Source organism: Fonsecaea erecta (genome assembly GCF_001651985.1).
Source record: "Fonsecaea erecta strain CBS 125763 chromosome Unknown Scaff6, whole genome shotgun sequence".
NCBI classification, from domain to species: Eukaryota; Fungi; Ascomycota; class Eurotiomycetes; order Chaetothyriales; family Herpotrichiellaceae; genus Fonsecaea; species Fonsecaea erecta.
Genome location: NW_017387249.1, coordinates 1639038 through 1661375, shown reverse-complemented (window position 1 = coordinate 1661375; position 22338 = coordinate 1639038). Strand labels below are relative to the sequence as shown.

General features: G+C 52.6%; 9 protein-coding genes across 9 annotated transcripts; 7 read left to right on the top strand and 2 right to left on the bottom strand.

Annotated features, from left to right (window-relative positions):
* Nucleotides 1-453: 453 nt before the first annotated feature.
* On the top strand, nt 454-843 carry AYL99_07628 (hypothetical protein; the record flags this gene model as incomplete). Its single annotated transcript, XM_018839137.1, has 1 exon — nt 454-843. The coding sequence occupies one exon, from the start codon at nt 454-456 to the stop codon at nt 841-843; it is 390 nt and encodes a 129-aa protein (XP_018691905.1).
* Nucleotides 844-1947: 1104 nt separating this feature from the next.
* Nucleotides 1948-2788, top strand: AYL99_07627 (hypothetical protein; the record flags this gene model as incomplete). Its single annotated transcript, XM_018839136.1, has 2 exons — nt 1948-2063; nt 2125-2788. 2 exons carry the CDS (start codon nt 1948-1950, stop codon nt 2786-2788), a joined length of 780 nt encoding a protein of 259 aa, XP_018691904.1.
* A 710-nt stretch (nt 2789-3498) lies between these two features.
* Nucleotides 3499-4707, bottom strand: AYL99_07626 (hypothetical protein; the record flags this gene model as incomplete). Its single annotated transcript, XM_018839135.1, has 2 exons — nt 3499-4472; nt 4521-4707. The coding sequence occupies 2 exons, from the start codon at nt 4705-4707 to the stop codon at nt 3499-3501; spliced, it is 1161 nt and encodes a 386-aa protein (XP_018691903.1).
* Nucleotides 4708-5762: 1055 nt separating this feature from the next.
* On the top strand, nt 5763-6908 carry AYL99_07625 (hypothetical protein; the record flags this gene model as incomplete). The annotated part of the gene is made up of 1 exon (XM_018839134.1): nt 5763-6908. One exon carries the CDS (start codon nt 5763-5765, stop codon nt 6906-6908), a length of 1146 nt encoding a protein of 381 aa, XP_018691902.1.
* A 1172-nt stretch (nt 6909-8080) lies between these two features.
* On the top strand, nt 8081-9854 carry AYL99_07624 (hypothetical protein; the record flags this gene model as incomplete). The annotated part of the gene is made up of 3 exons (XM_018839133.1): nt 8081-8159; nt 8220-8579; nt 8638-9854. 3 exons carry the CDS (start codon nt 8081-8083, stop codon nt 9852-9854), a joined length of 1656 nt encoding a protein of 551 aa, XP_018691901.1.
* A 736-nt stretch (nt 9855-10590) lies between these two features.
* Nucleotides 10591-11421, top strand: AYL99_07623 (hypothetical protein; the record flags this gene model as incomplete). Its single annotated transcript, XM_018839132.1, has 1 exon — nt 10591-11421. The coding sequence occupies one exon, from the start codon at nt 10591-10593 to the stop codon at nt 11419-11421; it is 831 nt and encodes a 276-aa protein (XP_018691900.1).
* Nucleotides 11422-12494: 1073 nt separating this feature from the next.
* Nucleotides 12495-14672, top strand: AYL99_07622 (iron-sulfur clusters transporter atm1, mitochondrial; the record flags this gene model as incomplete). Its single annotated transcript, XM_018839131.1, has 1 exon — nt 12495-14672. One exon carries the CDS (start codon nt 12495-12497, stop codon nt 14670-14672), a length of 2178 nt encoding a protein of 725 aa, XP_018691899.1.
* A 1961-nt stretch (nt 14673-16633) lies between these two features.
* On the top strand, nt 16634-16953 carry AYL99_07621 (hypothetical protein; the record flags this gene model as incomplete). Its single annotated transcript, XM_018839130.1, has 2 exons — nt 16634-16661; nt 16733-16953. The coding sequence occupies 2 exons, from the start codon at nt 16634-16636 to the stop codon at nt 16951-16953; spliced, it is 249 nt and encodes an 82-aa protein (XP_018691898.1).
* A 1709-nt stretch (nt 16954-18662) lies between these two features.
* Nucleotides 18663-21999, bottom strand: AYL99_07620 (hypothetical protein; the record flags this gene model as incomplete). The annotated part of the gene is made up of 6 exons (XM_018839129.1): nt 18663-19245; nt 19328-19508; nt 19576-21427; nt 21516-21650; nt 21710-21872; nt 21932-21999. The coding sequence occupies 6 exons, from the start codon at nt 21997-21999 to the stop codon at nt 18663-18665; spliced, it is 2982 nt and encodes a 993-aa protein (XP_018691897.1).
* Between the last annotated feature and the right edge of the window lie 339 nt (nt 22000-22338).

Below are 22338 nucleotides of genomic sequence, written 5' to 3'. Positions count from 1 at the left end.
GATCCTGCGTTCAATGCCTTGAATCCAGGAAATATCCACGGCCAGGCTCTGTATAGTTCGACAAACTAACGGTCTGGCCAACGTTGAATTCGCGAAGAGTACGTTGGATCCATTACGTGGCCTATTGTTCGAATGGTGAGAAATCATTAACGCCACGGTTTATAGGAGGTTCAAGATGCCAGACACCGAGGGCCAGAAGTGGTCGAAACAATGCGAAGACTTCCACGCAGATAGGTGAGCCATCCACTGCTCTGTTCACTTTTGCGAAAGCCGCTAAGCTTTTCAGCATATATACTCACCCGATCGTCAAGGTGTTTGCCGGATCGCTTGCACAGCCGTTCTACGTCCACACGAGCTGCTTGACAGAAAAGAGCCCTTTGTTCAAAGCTCGCATTCAGCGCTGATGACCGACGATGAACAACAACAAACAAAAGTCGCTTTTCCGGATGACCCATGTTGGGCATCTGGCATTCTGGTGGAGTGAACCTACAACACCAGGTCTCAGAAATCGAAGACTACCAGCAGGCAATGTCCGCGGTTCAAGCATGGACACTAGGCGCCAAATATCACGTCCCCGCTTTCCAGAATGCTCTGCTGGATGAACTCGCCAGATTTTGGGTGCACAATTCCATGCCGCCTCAATTCCTGTCGTGGGTGGTGAAGGATAGCAAGAACACGGTTCTGCCGCGCTCCGTCTTCGACCAACTGGCTTTCGATCTGATCCATTCCTCCACCGGTATAGAGCGAAGCAAACACCGAGTGAGGATGAGCTGGGCCCTGCGAACGCAGGTTGCTATGTGGAGCCACTCTGGGACGTGCTGGCTGACCCAGACATCGGTGTAAAGCTATTCTGGGCCACCAACAGGCTGGAAAAGGGTGACGCTGATCCAGCATTCCTTGTAAGACACCGTAATCACGTCCGTGAAGAAGCGGAGACCTGTTCAAAGGAAGAGCCGGCAAAAAAGATAGGTGACCCGACAAGGTCGCTTCTTGAGTAATATCTCAACGACACGGGCGAGGTCTGAAGGTCGCTCCAAATGCAAAGAGGCTGAACGGTATCAAGCTCGGCCAAGTGACTTTAACCAGTCCAGTTGGATACCTCTGCGGGTAAACCAGTCGTTGAGCTAGGGACAAATGTGCTGGGACGATGCATCAGGGGATAGACCAGGACATTCACACCTTGGACTATCTTGAGCTGTGAGGCATTAGTATACAATCAATTACAACAGCGTTGAATGTACTGCTGGCTTCTTGACAACCTTCTTTCAATATGAGGCGGGATTTTCTTTCTTGGTTTCTTTCACAGTGATCTTAGACCCTCAGTCCCCGCTGCAGATAACTCATCCCGACACTGCCTCATCTGAGGCAACTCGCTTCTCCGCCCAATATCTGCGGTGGACGTTGCCTCAGAATGACAATTAACGTTAAGAGCATGGCCAGTGGCAAAGACTCATCAATGCTCAAAGAGTCGCCGAGACATTAGATCGAGAGATATCAGGATGTCCACGACCATGACACGGCAACGAACGAGGTGACTAGGCTAACATAAGATTATGTGGCTTCGACTCGCCCCATTTGCTCCCGTGTTCCTTCTACGTCTTTCTTCCACGTGGGAGAATACGGGACGGTGATGTCCAAATTCTACCTGAGGCATCACAGTTGCTCGTTTCTTTGCCAGATTCGCGTCCTGTCCCTGCTTACTTTACGATAGTATCCGTGGATTGGATTATTGACAGTAAGTGCCCTGAGTGACGGATCTGAGAATGAACAACCAAGAAATGAATGCAATCCTTTGTCACAGGAACAAAGGAGCACTACGCGGTAAGGTACATCATCCACACCTCTGTCTTTCTGGTTCTATGCCAGATTATTCCCTTCTTTGTTCTCCCTTGAATTCACTGCTGCGTGCTAAATTTTAACTCGCGCTGTTCCCCTGAAATTCACATCATGGACCTGAACAAAGTCACGACATCAGCCTTCCGTCGCAAATACTTCTTGCTTTCGGATGCTGCTCGTCTAAGAGACGCCTCAATGACGGGTGTGGAAGAAGTTAAGTCGCAAAAGTCAGTTCCAGTACCTTTAGTTTCCCTTTTTCCTTCCACTGCGATGCTGACTCTTTTCCAGCTTTGCGGCTTCCCCTATCATCACCATATCAGTCGGCAAGGAGAAGGCGGTGTACAGAATACACAAGGCTGTGTTGATCAAAGAATCCTCGTTCTTCGAGAAAATGTTCGCTTCCGGCATGATCGAGTCGCAAACACACCAAGTTTCCCTGCCCGAAGACCAGCCTGAAGCCTTTGAACAATTTGTCTCCTGGGTTTATGCAGGCAATGATTCGCAGATGAAAGATGCTGAACCGACGATGATCATGACATGCTGGGCGCTGGCAGACAAGTTCGGCGTACCGTCGTGGCACAACTGGCTGATCAACAAGCTCATCGACCACTGGGATTTTCATGGGTTCAGCTTCGACCATGTCTCTTGGGTATCGGCCAATGCCAACCACGAAAGCGCCCTGTGCAGATTGGTGATCGACCAGTTTGTGTGGCATCTGGAAGAAAATCCGAACACGTACTTCAAGAACGAGACCTCGCCAGAAGTCAGTCAACTGCTATCAAGGCCCGACTTCCCCCACGCAATCTTCGCCTTCTCTGTCTTTTCGCCCAGGTTCGGAGGACGCTTCATCCGACCCGGACTTGACCCTTGCAAGTACCATGCCCATAAGGGAGGCGCCGTGTGCCCTGTTTCGCTCCTAAAGTTTCCGTGGTCACAAGCTCTCTGGGGCTAATTTGCATTGAGCCGTACCCAACGTCCACCAAGCAAATCGCAGAGCAGACCGAGACATGGCGAGTGGAGGGGCATTATCAAATGTGACCAGGGCACACGGAGAGGGGGGAGGTGTTCAGAGAATCGAATGGAAAATTTAGACGCAAGGAGACAAGTTCTTTGAGGGCTAGAGATCTTCCACTTGAAAGCACCACTGGGTGGAGGTTGTGGGTGCAGAAGATCGAATACAGGCAATGCGGACTCGCTCTTGGACGCTGTACAATACGTTGAATGCAGGATACTGCCGACCGTCTCGATATTGAAGGACGAGCAGGTTCAACAAACAATAGATCAAACAATGGAGTGGAGGCTGTAGATCTATGCACGTTGCAGATCACTACCACCCCCGAGGGTGAAGTACATGGTAGTCTCCATAATACTGAGACTAAGGGAGGTGTAAATTCGCGACGGTGAGGAAGTAAGTCCTTTATCCTTGATGTTTTACCAGACGGCAATATTCCTACGTCCGACGAGTTCTGGAACGAAACCTCCGAAACTTCTCAACATGACGATCGAACGGCCAGTGGAATGGAGCACGGTGAATGTCAGTCAGGGTTGGTATCATGATATTGTACATCTTGTCCACAAGGGACTCTGGTCGAGGGACTCTGGTCGAGGGACTCTGGTCGAGGGACTCTGGTCGAGGGACTCTGGTCGAGGGACTCTGGTCTATCAATTTTTCTGATCAGAGCTCTGCGCGGTATCAAAGGTGACCTTGCCATCGCGACTGACACTTGCCACCGACAGCCTCGGTGGAGCAGGCACGGTAGAATCTGATTTGGACAATTCAAGGTTTGTGGAGCGGATATTAGAGATAGCCTCCTGAACAGCCCCTGCAGGTGCATCCGCAATCTCGTTCACTTCCTGTGTTGTCAAGACATCATTTACCCTCGCAGCTCGGCTTTGGATGAGGAGCGTCGTGGGGCCGCTAAACTGGAGAAACAATCGGTCCCCCCAGATGGTCCGCCGGCTCCATGTGCGGATTCTGTACAGTATATTGGCAACAACTTTGTAAGTGCTGCTGGTCTTCAGGGTCTCGACAAATTTCGACGAAGGAAAGAAGTTGCCGAGCTGAAGAGGTATTTGGAATCGGGCACTGGATGACTTGAATCGAAAGGGCAGAGGTGCTGGAGACGGCGATGATGAGCTGTAGGCGAGTACGTTGGAAGGATGAACAAGATATGTCTCCCCTTCTGCAAGGTCAACAGAGTAGACTTGGCCCTGACCTGCGAGAGCTAGCAGTCCTCTTCCAGTGACATTGGAACTTCCCCAGTATGCGAGAGAAAATCTCGAATTTATGCTCGGCTTCACAGTGAGCGTGCTCCCGGTCCAAGCCAGGAGCGCTTTTCTCTGAGCCAGTTTCCAGTCCATCGTGCCATCCAGCTGCAGAATGGCAAATGTGGTCATCGGTGACCTCGTCGCAATCAGAGCATTGGCAGGGGACGTGGAAGTGATTTTTTGATACAAGAATGGTATCCCGATCAAGGCGCGACGGACGGGGTTAAGGATTCGCAAGGTCGACACAGTCCCATTGGGATCTCCAGCAAAGGCCACAAGGGTTCCCCGACGGGTATACAGCTCTTGAGAAGGAGACAGCGTAACGGAAAGGAGCGAGTACGGACTTCCAATGACTTCGAATGAGGCGTCTGAAAACAGTTAGTAGGCGCTCCCTCGCAGCAAGGTGTATATCTGACCCGGCGTTGCAGCGGACAACGATCTACTCGCCACGTTGATTCTGCTTGTGTCGGTCGCGGGCGTCGCTTGCACCGAAATGTACTTGTAGCCGCCGACTCTCCGTCCACCGACCAAATGCGCTGGATATGCCCATTTCCGAGGAAACTTGCTCAGCCGTCGTAGGCTCTGAGCGGCAATGGGGGGCATCCTGGCTCCAGGGATCCGGCAACCTGGCGCTGGAGACTGAGTTATTGGATTGTGAGTGCTTTAGAAGATGCGGTTTCAAGCTGCCAAGACGGGTAATGGAAGCTGCAAGCTCCAGTTCAAAATTAGACAAATATGCCAAGGCCGCGCTAGGGAAGAGTCGAACACCACACGAGGCTGACTGTCTTTAGCTTACCACCTTCCTTCATCTACGCCATTCAAGTCTCGTCAGATACGGCCAAATTCCATGCCTCCGCACTTCCGAACTTTCGAGGCTGTGCTTCCTGGTGGCCGCTTCCAACCGCGTGTGGAACGTGTGTGGCCTAGCGACGTCTACTAACCTTGAGTCGGAATGATAATACCCCACAACACGACCACTCTGGAAATGGAGATACAGCACTCAAAAGCGTGTGACTTTTAAAGTTTTTGCTATTCCATCGTCACTGATGCACCAAGACACGATGACCTCGGATGATCTCCTCAGATTAGTTGAGATACCCGGGCAGGATTGTCTATTTTCAGCTACGGGTCTTCTCTTCCATCGATGTTCCACACACGTGGGAAGCTACGACCCCAAGAAGCAAAGATGAGGTTACCGAAATGATGTCGCTATTCTACCGTGGATTAGGAATGGTTTACGACATACCTAAAGGGGCCTTCGAAACGGAGTATCCCCGGGAATCTATGCTTCGTCTTGGTTCAACTTCGCGGGTTACTACCAAAGATCCAGGTAGGTCGAGGACAGGAACCTGTGAGTCTCAACAATGATGAACGACGTTAGAGTTCTGAGCGCCTACTCTCCGACACAAGCCCATCATGGTTGTGTTCACCTTCGTGGCGTCATGCACAAGCGGCTCAGAATCTGAGACACCTTCCGGTAATCCTCTCTTATACGAACGATTCCGTGTGCCATGGCGGTGTTGGAGCCCTTGTCACAAGGTCATTATGCTATAAAAGGCCCGACTGTCACGATTGAAGCACGTCCTTTGCAACATCTATAGACCTTTACTTCTCGCGTTGCTACCAGAAGATCGCTGAAATAACAACAAACGATCAACATGCGTTGCACTCGACAGATCATTGGTTCAGCTTTTGGATGTTTGGCTTTCGTCCTCCCGGCCCAAGCTGCTCCTGTTATCGATGCTGCCCCGGCACATCCGTCTTCCACCCCCGTTCAGTTTGCTGTCGGCGCAAATGGACCAAACGCACCGGTCGTGTTCCCGCTGTCAAATGGGTTCCCAAACGTAACAAGAGGCACACCAGCTTTCCAAGAACTCACGGTGCAAGCCCATGGCTCTATATCGAACGCACCGCCTCCACCATCCCTGGCCGCTGATGACCTGCGCAGCTTCAAGGTTGTTCAGATCCAAGAGACTTTTGAAGTCTATTACTTCACTCAGTTGCTGCTCAACATCACCAACAACGTCCCCGGCTTCGAGATCAGCGACCCATCGTTGAAGCAAGACCTCATTGAGAAGTTGACGGTCATCCAGGGTCAAGAGCAGTGGCATGCCATCAATGCCGGCGGGGTTCTACAACACTTTAATGTTTCCCAGATTCAGCCTTGTGTCTTTAAGTCTCCGGCAACCGACCTCAAAAGCGCCCTCCACATTGCTGCGAACTTCACCGCTGTGGTCATCAGCACCCTTCAAGACGTCGCAGTCCGACTTGGGCAGAACGGGGACTCGGCAGTCATCCGTGGCATTGTTTCTGTGGCTGGCCAGGAAGGAGCACAGCAAGGCATTTACCGCACGCTACCTGATGACCTTGTCCCCTCCGAGCTCCCGTTCCTGACCCAGTCAACCCGTGAGTTTGCGTACTCGTCACTTCAGCAGAACTTCATTGTGCCTGGCACCTGTCCCAACGACAACACCATTGATGTACCCATTTTTGGCACTCTGAACGTCTTGACCACGAACATTCAAGCTGTCGACCAAGTTCTCAGCTTCAGCATCCAGGCAGATTCGACCGAAGGCCTCAGCCTTGTGTACCTCAATCAACAGAACCTGCCCATCGTTGAGACAATCGTCAGCCCGGCGACCAGCAACGGCGTGACCACTTTCTCAGCCAACTTCCCATTCAGCCAGAATTCAATGAATGGCCTGACGATTGCAGCTGTCGTCAATTCGACCGGACCGTTTGCGAATGCCAATGAGGTTGCGAACAAGACCCTCTTTGGTCCTGGTCTGATCTACCCTGACTAGTATAGCACAGCGTCACTGGGCAAAATGGGTCTTTTTCTTCTGAGATATGCTTCGATTTGGGGACATTTGACGGGTGTCTCTGCTACAGGCTGTACATAGTGAACGCAAGAGCTCTCGTGTTCGACTCAAAATGATTGCTGTTGAAGCTATTTACCATATACTGAGCATACCTTCTCGTGAGCACTTGTCATCAGCTAGGAGCAGGGAATGGCACCGAACACTGGGAAATTATGCTGGCCATCCCTTGTTTCCCAAGCAGTAAGCATTAATATGCGAAGCTCCTTTTCTCCCTCCCCTCGCCTTATCCGGATGAACAACGATCACAATGTCAGTCTTTGCCAACGGAAAGTGAACCGGCTGGTCACATGCATGACCACACTCGGTCGGGATTGTGTCGATGTCCCCTCCGATTATGTTTCTCATCCCAGCGGTGAAGGTCGTCGATGCTGACTGGTGCGAGCAGACATTGGTCTCTCCGCTCGAAGATGTCCTCCAGACTAAGATCGAGGTTCTTGTTCGGCATCCCGCGTCGCAATGCCGAATCCACATACTCCGCCCCTCGTAGGGTCCATACAATACATATGGTTGTGCAACAAGTAGAGTGCGGTTCCGACACTCCGCAGGGCCCCAGAGTTTCGCTTCGCGTGGGCATTCAACCGAAGATCAGCCTAAAAAAGACTCTGCTGGCTCCTTTTCTCCTCCCAACCACTGGCTCGACGTTACGGGATGGCGCATCCAGTTCGCCCATGACTCACATACGGGATGCGAAGTCGCCCAAGATCTGCTAAACCGACGTCGATCCCGCGGTACTTATTAGGGATCAGCCCTGCCCGGCAGGACCGTCCAGGACTAGCAACGCTGGGAGGCGCCTCTGAGGAGAGTTTCCCCTCACTTTCGGATTCTACGGTCGAGAGCGCCGTACCATTTGATATTATAACAGAGGGTCGCAGATCACCGCCACCGTCTGGGGCTGGACGGGGTGATGGTTGCATGACCAAAAGTTAAGAGACACATTTTCTTCCCGTTAAAGGTTTGTTTTCATTTTTAATCCCGATCTTTGCTCTCCTTTCCTTTACTTTGTCAGCGAGAGTCTTTTGATTTCGTGGGCCTCGCCGTTGACCCCAGGAGCAAATCTGTTTGATCTGTGTGGAGTAGTCGAGAGGGACGGAGAGATGTCCCAGCACCGGCAACAGACTAATCGTCCACCACGAGACGACGATGCATATCCATATCAGCAACTCACGGTCTTGGGTGCGTCTACCCATGTCTCCCTTAGATCACCCCTAACGCCACCGCTAACGACGTAGACAGCGCTATGCCGCCTCGCCGAGCCCATCGCCTTCTGCTCCATCACTGCCTACACCTTCGTGATGGTCGTCGACATTAAAGGCGAAGAAAATGCCTCGTTCTACGCTGGCCTCTTGATCTCGGCCTTTGCTATGGCTGAGGCCTGCACGGCCATGGTCTGGGGACACATCTCCGACCGCTACGGCAGGAAACCGATCGTGCTTCTGGGACTTGCGGGAGTGGCTTTGTCGAGTCTGATCTTTGGGTTTGCCAAGAGCTACTGGGTTGCTCTGCTGGCGAGAGTCGTCGGCGGGCTCTTGAACGGGAACGTGGCTGTCATGCAAACTATGGTGGCGGAAATGGTGAAGAGACCCGAGCACGAGCGTAAGTCTGCGGGAAGACAGAGTATCGGAAGGCTCCTCAAAGCTGATTTTGGTCCTAGCCACCGCATATGCCGTTCAGCCCTTCGTGTGGAGTCTCGGATCAATTGCTGGAGCAGCTCTGGGAGGCTTCACGGCGCAACCCGCCCGATTCTATCCTCACCTCTTCTCCCCCGACGGAATTTTCGGCGAGTATCCCTACCTCTTACCAAACCTGGTTGCCGTGGCGATCATTGTCGTCGCCATCATCCAGGGCTGCATTTTCCTCGAAGAAACGAATCCAGTGTCACGATCATCAGGCACACTATCTACAACCAGCAGTTCGGACACGGTCAATGAGACGACACCCCTGTGGCAACGACAGAGAAGGGAATCGGCGCTCAGTGCATTTTCGACAGGACCCGGCGGACTCGCTTACGTCGCGGAATCCATGCCCGTCACCATCGATCCAGCCTTTGACCTTCGGCGGCCTTCTGTGGCGTCCATCGGCTCACTCCAGTCGCTGGTGAAGGTCGGGCCACAAGTCGAAGCCGTCTTTGAGGACGAAGACGACGAACAAACCATCAAGCCAGACCAAATCAAGGCCTTCACCAAGCCCGTGATCATGTGGACCGTGGCTCTCGTGGTGATGTCGTATCACTCGATGGCCTTTGGGTCTGTTCTTCCTATCTACCTCCTCGACGACCCGCAACGACCTCCCCGCGAACTTGACTTGAAGGGAGGGCTCGGCATGACGCTGCACGAAGTCGGAACATACCTCGCCGCTAGTAGCATCATGTCCTTGTTTTTCCAAGCTGTCGTCTTCCCCATTTTTGTGGCAAAACTGGGTGTCTGGAAGGCCGTCCTGTCCGTCACGCTGCTGAGCCCGTTCATCCACACCGTGGTGCCGTTCGTCTCTCTTCTCCCGAAACCCGGGGCCGGGATCTACGCTGTGCTAGCGGTGCAGAGCTTCACGGGCGTCATCTCTTTCCCGACCTTTTTGATCCTGTTGAAGAACGCTACGCCGTCACCGCTGGTGCTGGGCAAGGTGAACGGGTTGGCCATGTCGGCCTGCTCGGCCGCCAGAACGGTGGGGCCCCCGCTCGTCGGGATCTTCTACAGCAGTCTGGGTTCGGCGGGGGCGTGGTGGAGCTGTGCCGTCGTCGCCATCATCGGCGTCGTCCAGTTTTACTTTTCGCCCCGGCCCCGGGATGACGACGAGACGATATTGCGGCGAGCGTCGACGGCGGCTGTTGACGTTCCGCCTATGGCTGATCTGGCGCGGAGCCGGGAAGAGTAATGGGTCTTGCTAGGGCATTGTCGCCCTCTGGGTTTTGTGGGAAAGTTTTGTGGATAGATAAACTTGCTGCGAGTGTGATGGTTCCCCGGCTAGTGTCTGTCTTTGTTCGCATGTATCCATCATTCCCAACCGCATCACGAGTTCCACGCTATCGATGTCATTACAGAGCACATCAATCGCTTCCAGATATATGACGGGATTGGATGCAACCCCTTAACCTTGCACGGCATCACTCCTGGTTTGCAGCCCAGGCGGGAGCAGTGCTCACAGCTAAGACCTACAAATGCCTCGGTTTCAGCGGTTGTGGAACAAGGAGCTCAGCAGCGTCGAGACTATTGGGTAAGGAGGTCACCAAGTGCCGAAATTCTGAGAGATCCTAGATACAAGGACGTGGTAGCGTCTTATTGGCTGCGTGAGTATTTCGATTGCTGTAGTGTGAACTGTACAAGACGTCCCAGTGCAATGTTGCTTATTATCCTTCAACCTTCTACCCTCACAAATATTTTGCGTTGCCACTACCACTAAGGAGTGGTTGCCCATTTTCTTTCTTGAGAACCTGACTGATTATAAACGTCTGTCCTATGGGGCGGGTGGTGCTTGAGTGAGCTCACCAATCTGGACCGGAGTCGGCGAACACGTTCCTTGCGGGCTCGAAACAATATATTGAAGCTCCAGCACTGCTCTGCCGTCATTTCGACAATTCCTCCGGCCTTGGTAGCCTGGACTACTATTCATAATGGCTGTCAAATCCTTCTCCTTCATCGTCCTTGGAGCCGGCGTCTTCGGTGCCTCTACAGCTTTGGCTCTTGTACAGAGCGATCCTTCAAAATCAATTGTGCTTATCGATAGGAAGATTCCCCATAGGCAGGGTGCCTCGTGGGACTGGACTAAAGTGATTCGAGCCGATTACACAGACATAGTTTATGCCAGGCTTGCTCTCGAAGCTAAAGATATATGGAGAAACAACCCTCTTTACAGTGAGAACTACCACGAAACTGGGTTAGTATGGGTCGATGAGTCTGGATTCAGCAAAGCCGTCACGCAGAACTACAGTGTCCTTGGAGCTGAGGAGAAATGGCAAATGGTGTCTGTCAAAGACCTGAAAGCAAGCTACGGCGGCATCTTTTCTGAAGCTGAATTTGGAAAATTCCAGAACATATACTTGAACGAGAGTAGCGGATGGGTTGAGGCTGGTAAAGCTCTTACAGCTGTGATTCAGGCAGCAGCATCGGCAGGTGTACAGCTTATCGAGTCGGAAGCCAGCAATTTGATGTTTGATGATGAGGGCCGTTGTGTTGGCGTCCAGAGCGTGGATGGTCAGGTCTTCTCAGCAGAAAAAATCATTCTGGCAACCGGTGCTGAAACGGCAAAAATGCTGGTAACAAGCGCCCCTGATGTTCCGCAACTACACGCGGTCGGTCGGCTGTCAGCAGCAGGCCTTGTGACTGGCGTTCTCGACCTCGATCCAGATGAAGCAATCCGCCACCAAGGGACCCCGGTTTTCTTACACGCTGGCGGAGAAGCCCAAGGTGATTTACAGGACGCTTTTATAGTAGCGATCTACTAAACAGAACAGGAGCCATCATACCGCCCGACGCAGAGAACCGTGTCAAGGTCACATGTGACATTAGTTTTGTGAACACAACAGCATTCTCTGGTCAAATGTCCATGTCGGTACCCCCACAAGACTCTGAAATTGTACAGCAGGCATTGTCAGAAGGGATGAAATCGGAACTACGGAGAGTATCCGTTGGTATTCTTGGTGAGAAAGGAAGCCAGAAAGGCTTTCGAGATTGCCGTATCTGTTGGTAAGTCTTCAACCCTGAGTTCTGAGTTGAACTCCTTCTCATCTTGCCTAGGGACGCAATAACCCCTTCCCAAGATTTCCTAATATCAGCTCATCCCGCTTGTGAACACCTTTATCTAGCAACCGGAGGCTCATTCCATGGATGGAAATTTCTACCTACGGTGGGCAAGTACATTGTCCAGATGCTTGAAGGAAGACTCGCTCCAGAACTGTCAAATCGGTGGGCATGGGACAGCCATTCTCTACACCCCGCGAATAGTAGGATGGCTCCTTCTCGCGAAATGGCCGGCTTGATGATCAACAAGTCTCCTGAAGAATGGGCCAACAGCTGAGAGAACTTTGGGGCGGAAAAGACCGAAAAAAGCCGTTCAAGGATACTCTCGACATCTTTTTGTGACACGCAGACGGACAGCACTTACTGATAAATTTGTTTCAGGAGGGTTGACCGTCTCGAGAATTTCATGCCGCAGAAACACGAAAGGGGGGGTGGATGTCAGGTCTCCTGTAGGCTGGTATCGAGTGAACAAGGCTGCCATTTCAGCCTGACATCTATAGCGCGGATGCTCCACCGGGGAGACTCATATGGCGGAGTATCTTTACGCCAAGCGCAGTCTGGGCTTGACGCCCACGACGCATTTCCTCGGCCATCAGCGGGCGATGGCGTCTTAAACCCGACAATCATGTCATAATTTCTGTCTTTTCTGCACGTATATGGTTCTCGACTCTTTTGGATACTCATCACGGGTGCTGGCGACTGGTCCAAGTAGGGGAGGAGGTAGAGTGGCGTTGACGCCTCAACATTTGCTACGTGGAAGATAGAATCGGATCACACCATGCTGTCACGTCCGCTCCTCCCCTGTGGGAAGCGCAAGCTTTACAACGCGTTTGGACCACCTGCAATCAAGTCCTCGTACAAGAGCGGGATTTGCCCTCCGCTCCATGTCCGTGCTTTTTCACAGTCCGCGTTCGTGAGACGGGAGGATGGCGCAAAGAAGGCCGTGCAAGCAACGAAGTTTGCCGAAGCACCTCCAAGCCGGACTGACAACACCGAAGTCACCAAACCAGAGTCCCTGCAACAAAATGAAACTCTCAAAGCCGAACCAGAGTCTTCCAAGAAAGGAGCTCTCCTCTCGGAAAAAGTAGTGTCCAACAGGGAACAACGCAAAGTTGATCTGGCTATCATGAGGGAAATGGTCCAGTATCTGTGGCCCAAGGGAGACTGGGGGACCAAGTTACGAGTCGGTACGGCACTGAGCCTTTTGGTTGGGGCCAAGATCCTCAACGTCAATGTTCCCTTCTATTTCAAAAATATTGTGGACTCCATGAATATCGATTTTCTGGCTGTGGGCGGCACTGCATGGACAGTGGCAGGCTCGATGATAGTGGCATATGGAGCGACTCGCATCGGCGCCACGTTGTTTCAGGAGCTACGAAATGCTGTCTTTGCCAGTGTGGCTCAGAAGGCCATCCGGAAGGTGGCATGCAACGTCTTTCAGCATCTTTTGCGATTGGACCTGAATTTTCACCTATCGAGACAGACCGGTGGATTAACAAGAGCCCTGGATCGCGGGACAAAGGGAATTAGCTTTCTGTTGACGTCCATGTTGTTCCACATTTTCCCGACTGTACTGGAGATTTCCTTGGTTTGTGGCATCTTAACGTATCAGTACGGAGCCCAGTTCGCCGCGATCACAGCAGCGACGATGGTCGCATATTCGGCCTTTACCATTACTACGACCTCATGGAGAACAAAATTCCGCAAGCAAGCCAACGCCGCTGACAACCAGGGAGCTACGGTGGCCGTTGATACGCTGATCAACTACGAGGCGGTCAAATACTTCAACAATGAGAAATTCGAGGTCAACAGATACGATGCCGCTTTGAAAAAGTACGAGGATGCCTCCATCAAGGTCACCACGTCGTTGGCATTTTTAAACACCGGCCAGAACGTGATCTTCTCCAGCGCCCTGGCAGCCATGATGTACATGGCGGCGAATGGGGTGGCGAGTGGCTCATTGACGGTGGGAGATTTAGTCATGGTCAATCAACTTGTCTTTCAGTTGTCAGTGCCGCTGAACTTCTTGGGTTCGGTCTATCGAGAACTTCGACAGTCCCTCCTCGATATGGAGACGTTGTTCAACTTGCAAAAAGTCAACGTGACCGTCAAAGAGGTTGCGAATCCGAGGCCGTTGGCTTTGACCAAAGGCGGCGAGATCAAGTTTGAAAATGTCACATTCGGCTACCACGCTGACCGTTTGATCCTCCGAAATCTGAGCATGACGATACCTGCGGGTAAGAAGGTCGCCATCGTCGGTCCCAGTGGATGCGGGAAATCGACTATTCTTCGACTGCTCTTCCGATTCTATGATGCTGACTCTGGGAAGATCCTCATTGACGGACAAAACATTAGGGACGTGAGCCTTGACAGCTTGCGACGGAGTATCGGTGTGGTCCCGCAAGATACACCGCTATTCAACAACACGATCGAGCACAACATCAGGTATGGCAATGTCGATGCATCCTTGGATGAAGTCAAGAGTGCGGCGAAGCGAGCGCACATCTACGATCTCATTGAGCGCCTGCCGGCTGGATGGAATACCATGGTCGGCGAACGGGGCATGATGATCTCGGGCGGGGAGAAGCAGCGGCTTGCTGTGGCGCGACTGATTCTCAAAGATCCCCCTCTTCTGTTCTTCGACGAAGCAACGTCGGCGCTCGATACTTATACAGAGCAGACGCTGTTACAGAATATCAACAGTATTTTGAAAGAAAAGGCCCGGACTAGCGTCTTTGTGGCGCATCGACTCCGCACCATCTTTGACAGCGACATCATCTTCGTCCTCAAGGAGGGCCAAGTGGTTGAACAAGGTACCCACGCCGAGCTGTTGGCGCGCCACGGGCTTTATGCCGATCTCTGGGCAGCCCAGGAGGTTTCAATCGGGCAAGATATGACTCTTGAACGATCGCTGGAAGAACAGCGTCAGATGGACGAAAAGGAGACCCGATCTTGACCGCACGAGAGCTCCATCTTGGTCACTCGAACGGAAGTTGGATTATTTGATCTCGGTTAGATTGACGACATTGTCTTGGACGAGTTTTGGGAGGGAGAGCGCGTCCCTCGGTCCCTCCACAAAGCCAGACGCGGGGGGCTACTCGGTCGACGCGTGAGTAGAGCAGAAAGGTCACCGTTCTTGCATGATGATCTAGGTAGGGCGTGCTAGAAAAAGGGGAACGGCGGCCTCTGGAAGAAAAGAAGTCGTCGTTAACCTTTTCTTCGAGAACACCAAGCGAGACGTGCTGATGCCCAAGACGACGAGGGTGGATGGACTATTGAGAGAGGAGCCCACTTGGACAAAACCCTCGCCGTCAATCAGGTTGCCAGGGGAGCGAGACGATGGACAGAGGCAAGGACAGGGGTCAACGAATTTCGTTTTTCGCACGTGGCGTCGAGACTTTGAGCACCAGATCCACTTCCTGAGAACGCTTGAACGCCCACTCACTCCATGCAGTCTAGCGAAAAGCCCCCGAGTGCCGATCCTTGGACGGTGCAGAGTTCGAACGGGCGTGGCTGCGTGGGAAGCCCGTGGGGGGACGAAGTGATAGACGGGAGGAAGTACCTCATTACAGTAGAATGCGACCATGTATATGTTATCACCATCTCATAGAAGGTACAGGGGCAGAAATCTCGCAGCTCGCTCAAACAGATTATGAATCAACCAGATAGAAAACAAGTCAGGACCATCCTCTGAGAAACTTGGTAGTCGATTTTACGAACCTGTTCTGGCGCTAATTAGAACTCGTGGTATTATGTCGGAGCAACGATGCTACCCACCTAGCCATTATTGCGCACCTACGCAGCACGAGGACCCCCCGGGCTCCAGGGGAGCCAGACTCGCTAAGACCGGGCGTGGAGCCTAGAGTAGCCACCGTCGACAGCTGATGCCAACGGGCCAAGCAGCCCTAACGTTTAACTAAAGCTGGAGAGATTGCACAATGCCACACTCACTCACTGCACCACCAGCTAGCTCCAGCTCCCCTTTCGCCCACGGACAGCAGGTGCGCAGTAGTAATTTTGCGGGCCACAATGCTGGCTGTGACGCTCATTGCACCAGACAGACACCTCTAGTCCTTCTTCTTCATACACACGTGTATACATACATACTCACTCTCTCCTTCAAGACCAACTACATACTTCTCCCAGTCCACTCCTTAAGCCGACGCATCTTTTTCTTTCCGTGTCCTTCATTTGCTGTGCAGTCCGCAATCGCCGAGAAAACCAGCTCCAATAACCTTCGGTTCTCCTGCATGCTTGGTTCCCCATCCGCTCGTTTCAGAATTCCCAAGAGCTTGCATTAGGCCGCCCTGCGTGTCCCGCACAGAACGATCCAGACGAACGAACGCAACTCAGGCGCAACTACTTGTACTCCTCACGATATCCCGCCCGCGCGCACACACACAACCCACGCACATACACACATCCCCCCTGCTCGATCGATCTCGCCGCGCGCACTGTGAGCGAGAAGTCCGAAACCTCCGAAGAAAACTGCTCATCTGACGTTGTCAGCCGAGTTCATTCGCCCAGCAGCAACCGGGCATTCATAGGACCTCATTATTGGGGGAGCCCGCTATCCGCGATTTTTGCCTTCACCTCGAAACCTTTCCCCGGGCCAGGAACCGAAGTATCCGGACCAGACCAAAAGAAAGGGCGTGTATATATATCTCAAAGGCGCAAACTATTCTTCACGGTCTTCTGGAAGCACGGACGTGCGCCAAGTAATTCGACCTCCGAGGGCCAGGCCCCAACAGACTTTGTGGAAATAGAAAGCAGGTGTAGCTGTATCAGAACAAGGCCGCCGCCGCGGATCAGCTTACACGAAGGCTCACTGCTACCCGAACGCCATTGTGCCCTCGAAAAGGATTGCAATCGCTCGACTTTTGCAGACGTGCTGGAGGAAGTGACCAAACGTTGAAGATGGGGCTCTTTGACAAGCTACAATCAAGTAAGGGCGCCACCTTCTCTACGTCTTGCTCCAAGTAAGGTAGAATGCTCAACTGACTTTTGTTGTCACAGAACTGGAGCTCTACCGCCTCGAGCAGAAATACGCTCGTCGCAAGAACCGCACGACCTTCACCACCGGCGCCGTCTACCAGGACGGCGAATACTTCTACACGGGCGCCGCCGACGCGAGAAGTCCGACCATGTCCACCAACTCGACCGGCAACTCCAACAACAGCTCTGGGAGCAACAAGAGGAGGACGCAGTTGTGGGTGCCACCCGAGCAACGGAGATGATTTGGGAGAATATAAAACGGCCCGGCCGCTTTCTGTGGCTGACCTTTCGTGTGTGTTCCTTCTTGGGCTTTTGACCTTGTGTGAATACTTTGCTGGTCTTGGGTTGAGCATAGCAACGGCGTTGTGTCTTGTGGTGGCCTTTCTCCGTCTCCGTGTCGACGTCCTTCCTGCCTTTTTCTATTTTGATTTTGATTTCAATGGGAGTATGTGACTTCGAACGTGCGGATTGGATGAGCGACGGAGGCGGCAGCAGCAGCACGTTTACGAACGGGATTAGGATGGGCGATGTGAAGAAGGAAGAAGAACGAGTCACCTGGAATTATTACTAGAAGGGGTAGAGAGCTCGGGTTAGCGATCAACCACCGTCGAGTGAAGATGTCATGTCTATTGTCACCAACGGAGGCAATCGACCACCCGGCGAGAGTCTGATGTGCACGTGCATGTGGCCCACACTGTGTGAGTGAGAACCGTCCTCTCGTCGCAGCCAGCGAGTACGCAGTACAACAATATACATAGAAAGAAAAGAAAGAAATCCAAATGAATAAATGATATACATACATTCCTTATCCGAAAAGCAAACACAAAAAACCCCTCCACCCTTACTTCCTTCCGTCCTTCCTTCCATTTATTTATTTATTTATCCCACTTCCATCTGACGTATGCATGCATCACGTTTGCTACAAGTGGACACGTGAACATGTGGACATGATGTGGACCACAGGATGGCATCCTACGGCGCTTAAAACCACGCGAGCGAGGGATCTACATATTACATATTATGACGATGACATCGACGGGAGTAAAATATGGAGTAATACATGACTGACGCGATCAGGATCAGGATCAGGATCCGGGGATCAGTCAATCAGTCAACATCTGGCACGCACTTTATTATTATGTATTATTTATTATTTACCCCCCCGACGAGGCTGGTGGTAGGTATGTAGTAATAGGTAGGAATGGATGTGCTTACCTGGGTATGTATGTATGTATATATGTATGTACGTACATAGGAGTAGACAGAGGCCGAGTGAGTTGGATGGAGGAAAAACCAACAACACCCTTTCTCTCTATCTCTCTCCCCTCCCCTCCTTTCCATTCCTTATATAGATTGATACATCCCAATCTTTCTCGCGAGCTCCCTTTTCTCCGAAATACATTATATACGTGAGATACGATTCGTTTCGTAGCGGGCACACGAAACAAAGGCAGAAAAAAGAAATAAAAAAGGAAACCGGGGAAAATAGATGGATGGGAAGAGGGATGTCGACGGGGCAATTTCCATGTTCGATCACGAAACTCTCAACGACGCCAGCCGCTGTGAGTGGCGCTCTTTCTGTGTCCTGACGGCCCAGCTCACCTCAGGTCACCTCAGTTCCTGCGATTAAACCCCCTCGAATGAATACCGTATTGTCGTACCAATGTCGAAGTCCGTTCCATTCCATTCCATTCTGCTAGTCAGTCACACACCATGCATGCATGCATGCATTCTTTTTCCCCCATCGCTGAACCAAAAGCGAGAAAGCGACAGAGAGAGAGAGGTCGAGCCCTAAAAGAAAGAGAGAAGAAATCTTCCCAAAGACCAGACCAGACCAGACCAGGCCAGACCAGGTCACCCAACAGACAAAACACTCTTGCCAGCATAATGAGACCTGGACTGCACACATCTGTGCGGTGCCGACCCAAGTCCTCATCGATCATCCAACTCTTTACTTCTTCTTCTCTCGGTCCTTACTCCCCCCCGCCCTGGCTATCCCGCTCGCAAACTTCCCAAAACCCCCGGCGAGACTGTGGCCTCTCTTGTGCGGCCCAACTCGATCTTCCCCGGTCCCCATTGTTCTAGCACCCGGGCCAGCGGCTCCCGCTCCCGTGATGGCCAACCCACTCCCTGCCTTCACCAGCCCCGACCCGGTGCCGGTACCGCCAACACCGCTCAAAGGTCGACCACTGTGGAGCTTGTGCCCGGTTCTGAATGCATCGCCATCTGTTACCCCGCCGATGCCGCCGTCCCGTAAGCTCGCACGACTTGTTCGGCCGGCTTCGTCGACGGCGCTCTGGATCGCAGAACTGGGAGTTTCGGCATCGAGGTCACCCCGGAGAAGCCGCTCGTTCCGGCGTCTGGCACGTTCCTGGGTCTGTTTGAACTTGTCGAGAAGTTCGGGCCATTTAATGTCGTTAGTGCCGATGGCGGCGGTGGCGTCACGCGTCCGCGAGAGGCGGGAGCTGACGGTGCTGTTTAAAGCCCCGCCCGTAGTTGGGGGCAGGGAGGACGAAGACATCCCGGCGCCCACTCTAAATGCGACATAGAGTCATGTTAGATACATATGAGAGGAAAGAAGAGCGCAGAAGGGGAAGTGTTGGAGGCACCACGCACGATGGTCTGGCTGAAGTCGGCATCGAGGCCGGTGTATGTAACAGCCCGATGGCAGAGACACTGTTGAGGCGGTTTTTCAGAGCGCCAAAGGCAGAGGACTGAGGAAGCAACATCAAAAGACCGTAGAGACATTTGTAAAGATAGGGATAGCGGTCGGGCTCGAGGAGTTGGAGCCGCAGATCTGTAGTTAATTAATGCTTCTCGCTCGACCAAGGGTGGTTGCCAACAAGCCGCGGCGGAGAACTCACATGTGAAGACTGGGCTTTCCAGTAGCTGCACCAGCTTGTCGATCTGGATGAGCATATTGACTGTCATTTCCAAATCCGCGAAGATCTGTAGTAGATTGTAAGCCTGTTCATACGCCTGGGCCAACAAACACAGCGAGAACGTGGCCACAGCATTGTGACACCAGGCGCGAAACAGTGCCACAAAGAACATCTGTCCCTCCTTGCTGTCCGGACTGCGAAGCCTTTTCCTCAGCTCCGCGAGTTCAGGTGCCGTGATGAGGTTGTTGTTGAGATTCTGGACCATGATGCTGGCGAACTCGATGTCTTCGTCCTTTTCGATGCAGTCCGCCAATGTCCTGTAAATGCGCTCAGGTTGGAGGTTGATGCACAATTGACGAATGATCAGGTTGCCACGGATCTCCAGGAGCTTCCGATCTGTCGAGAAGAGCTGGAGCAAAGCCACCATGAAGGATGTAAAGTATCCGTCTTCACTGTTCTTGGAGATCTGCGACAGGAGTTGCAGATCGCGCGTCACGACCGCTTCCGCCGGATCTGAGAGCGTCTTGAGCAGGGCCGGGAAGGTTCCGTCATTGAAGGCAAGGACTTTCTTGGGTGCCTTTCTGTGGAGCATGATCAGCCAGCTCAAGGCCGCCACGCGGGTCTCTTCGTGTTCGTTGAGGAATTGCAGCGTCAATGCATTCACTGCTGCCGCATAGTCGAGGTCGGCCATGGGTTGCGGTGATGGCGCGGCAGTAGACCTCGGGGTGACCTCTGGAGGCGACTGTTCTATCTCGGAGGAGCCTTCGGGAGAGGTCTCCGTTTTACTCTCTGTTTGAGAAGGCACACTCTTGGTTGTCCCGCCAGACTGTCTTTTCTCGGAACCTTCGCCATCTCGTGTCGTAATGCTGGTTAGGGTGCCAGATGCGTGAGTGCTCTGGTCTTCGGTTGACACCTCATCCTGAAAAGTGACGATGTAGTCCATCAACGACCTGTTGACCTTACTGGCCGTTGTTCTGACTTGCTCCGACTGCGCCGACAGTGCTGGCAGAACCCGAGACAACAGGCGAGGTACAAACTGCAGAATTTCCTCCGGGCTGATCTCGAAGAAGCTGTCAATCCACCGCAAGGCAACAATCCCGATCTCCTCTTCCTTTTGCTTTGACAAACCCTCAAGTCGTAATTGTGGTGCCGTCTCCTTGCTGGACGACACATCGACAAACTTGAGAAGGATGTCCAGAATTTGGGCGTAGTCCACCTGCACGTCTTGTCCCGGTATCCAATCACCGTCGTGCTCTCCGAGTTCGTTGAGTTCGTCTTGGGCGGTTCCAGACTCCGAATCTTCAATGGCAGTGTCATTTGATTGACTGCCGCGACCTGTGGCACTGCCTGTGTCGGAGCCAGAGCCAGGTTTGCGATTGCCGGCTCGACTGCGGCGGCTTTCGGCGATCCCACGCTTGATCTTTGCGATTTTCTTGATTTCGCTGAGGAAGCGTTCGAGGAGCCCCTGAGTTGCCACATACACGTCGCGATTCGGGTCTCCGAGGAATTTGAAGAGGCCCCCGAGGAAAGCTGGTAGATAGTGTACAAGTTCCAAGTCCGGAATGGTATCCAGAAGCGTCAACCATGACACCAGAAAGGTGCGGGTAAACGGATTGATGACGTGAATGCGCTCTTCAAGAAGAGGAATGAACTTTGCAAGGGAGAAGGTTGTGGGAAGATCGGCGCTGTCCCTGTCTGGCTCGAGTTCTTCGCCGTCTTCATTGAAGTTGAGGACTGAGACATAAGAGGCGGCCGACTCGGACACAATGTCCTTGATCAGACGATCGAGGAGCTCGGCTCCGTTCTTGACCGAGAGCTCTGAGTCGGCGGCGAGCTGTTCGGTACGGGGTTAGCAATGACGAGATCAAAGGGGCGACAAGCCATGCCTTGCATAATGCATCAAAGATGTCGTTGAAAAAGACCAGAATCTCTCCCTTGGCGACTTTGGCAATGTTGTACATGGCCTCGCAGGCATAATAGCGTACGCGGGCATCTTGATCGGTAAAGCACGCCAGAACAGGTGGAACAATATCAGACAGATAGCGGGCAACCTCATCCTGGAAACATCAGTGATCAGCACCTGTCCTCATGCAAGATGTGAAGACCTCCGACATACCGAGCCCAGGGCGATCGAAGCAGCGGCTAGACCAATGAGCCCTCCATTGCGGTGGTGTGGAATGTGCACGGCATATGCATAGTCGGAACACAACTGATCAATCGTCTTCCGGATCTTGTCGTACTCTTTAGCGGCACTAGCCTCTCTGATGAAACGCTCAAGCCTTGTGGGAGGAAAGTCAGCCATGGGCACAAAATCTGGCGATCCGTGGGAGGGTCATACTCGAGGGCCCCCTGCTTCCTTTTGTCGTAGAGCTTGTCAGCAAGGAGACGTTGGACGGCGGGATCCATCGTGGTCTGTCGATAAAGTGACGCGGGTGTTCAAGACCATTATCGGAGGTGCGGTATGCGTCTAAAACGGCGACAACGTTTGTGGGCTGGGAAGAGTCAATTTCTGTTTCTCATCACGAGACGACTGGAACACTCTGCCCAGTGTTTGATTGTCCTTGCAGAGAGATGTTGTTCAGGTGCAGTGAGAACGAACTTGAAGGATGATGGGACAAAACGCGTCGTTGTTGCAACTTGCAAGGTGCAGGGGTCCAGAGAGTCCAGGCGAAGTTCGCTCGCCGTCACCGTCACGAGTCACGACTCACTTTCCCTCTTTCCGCCACAGCGTCTCGATTGGTTGGG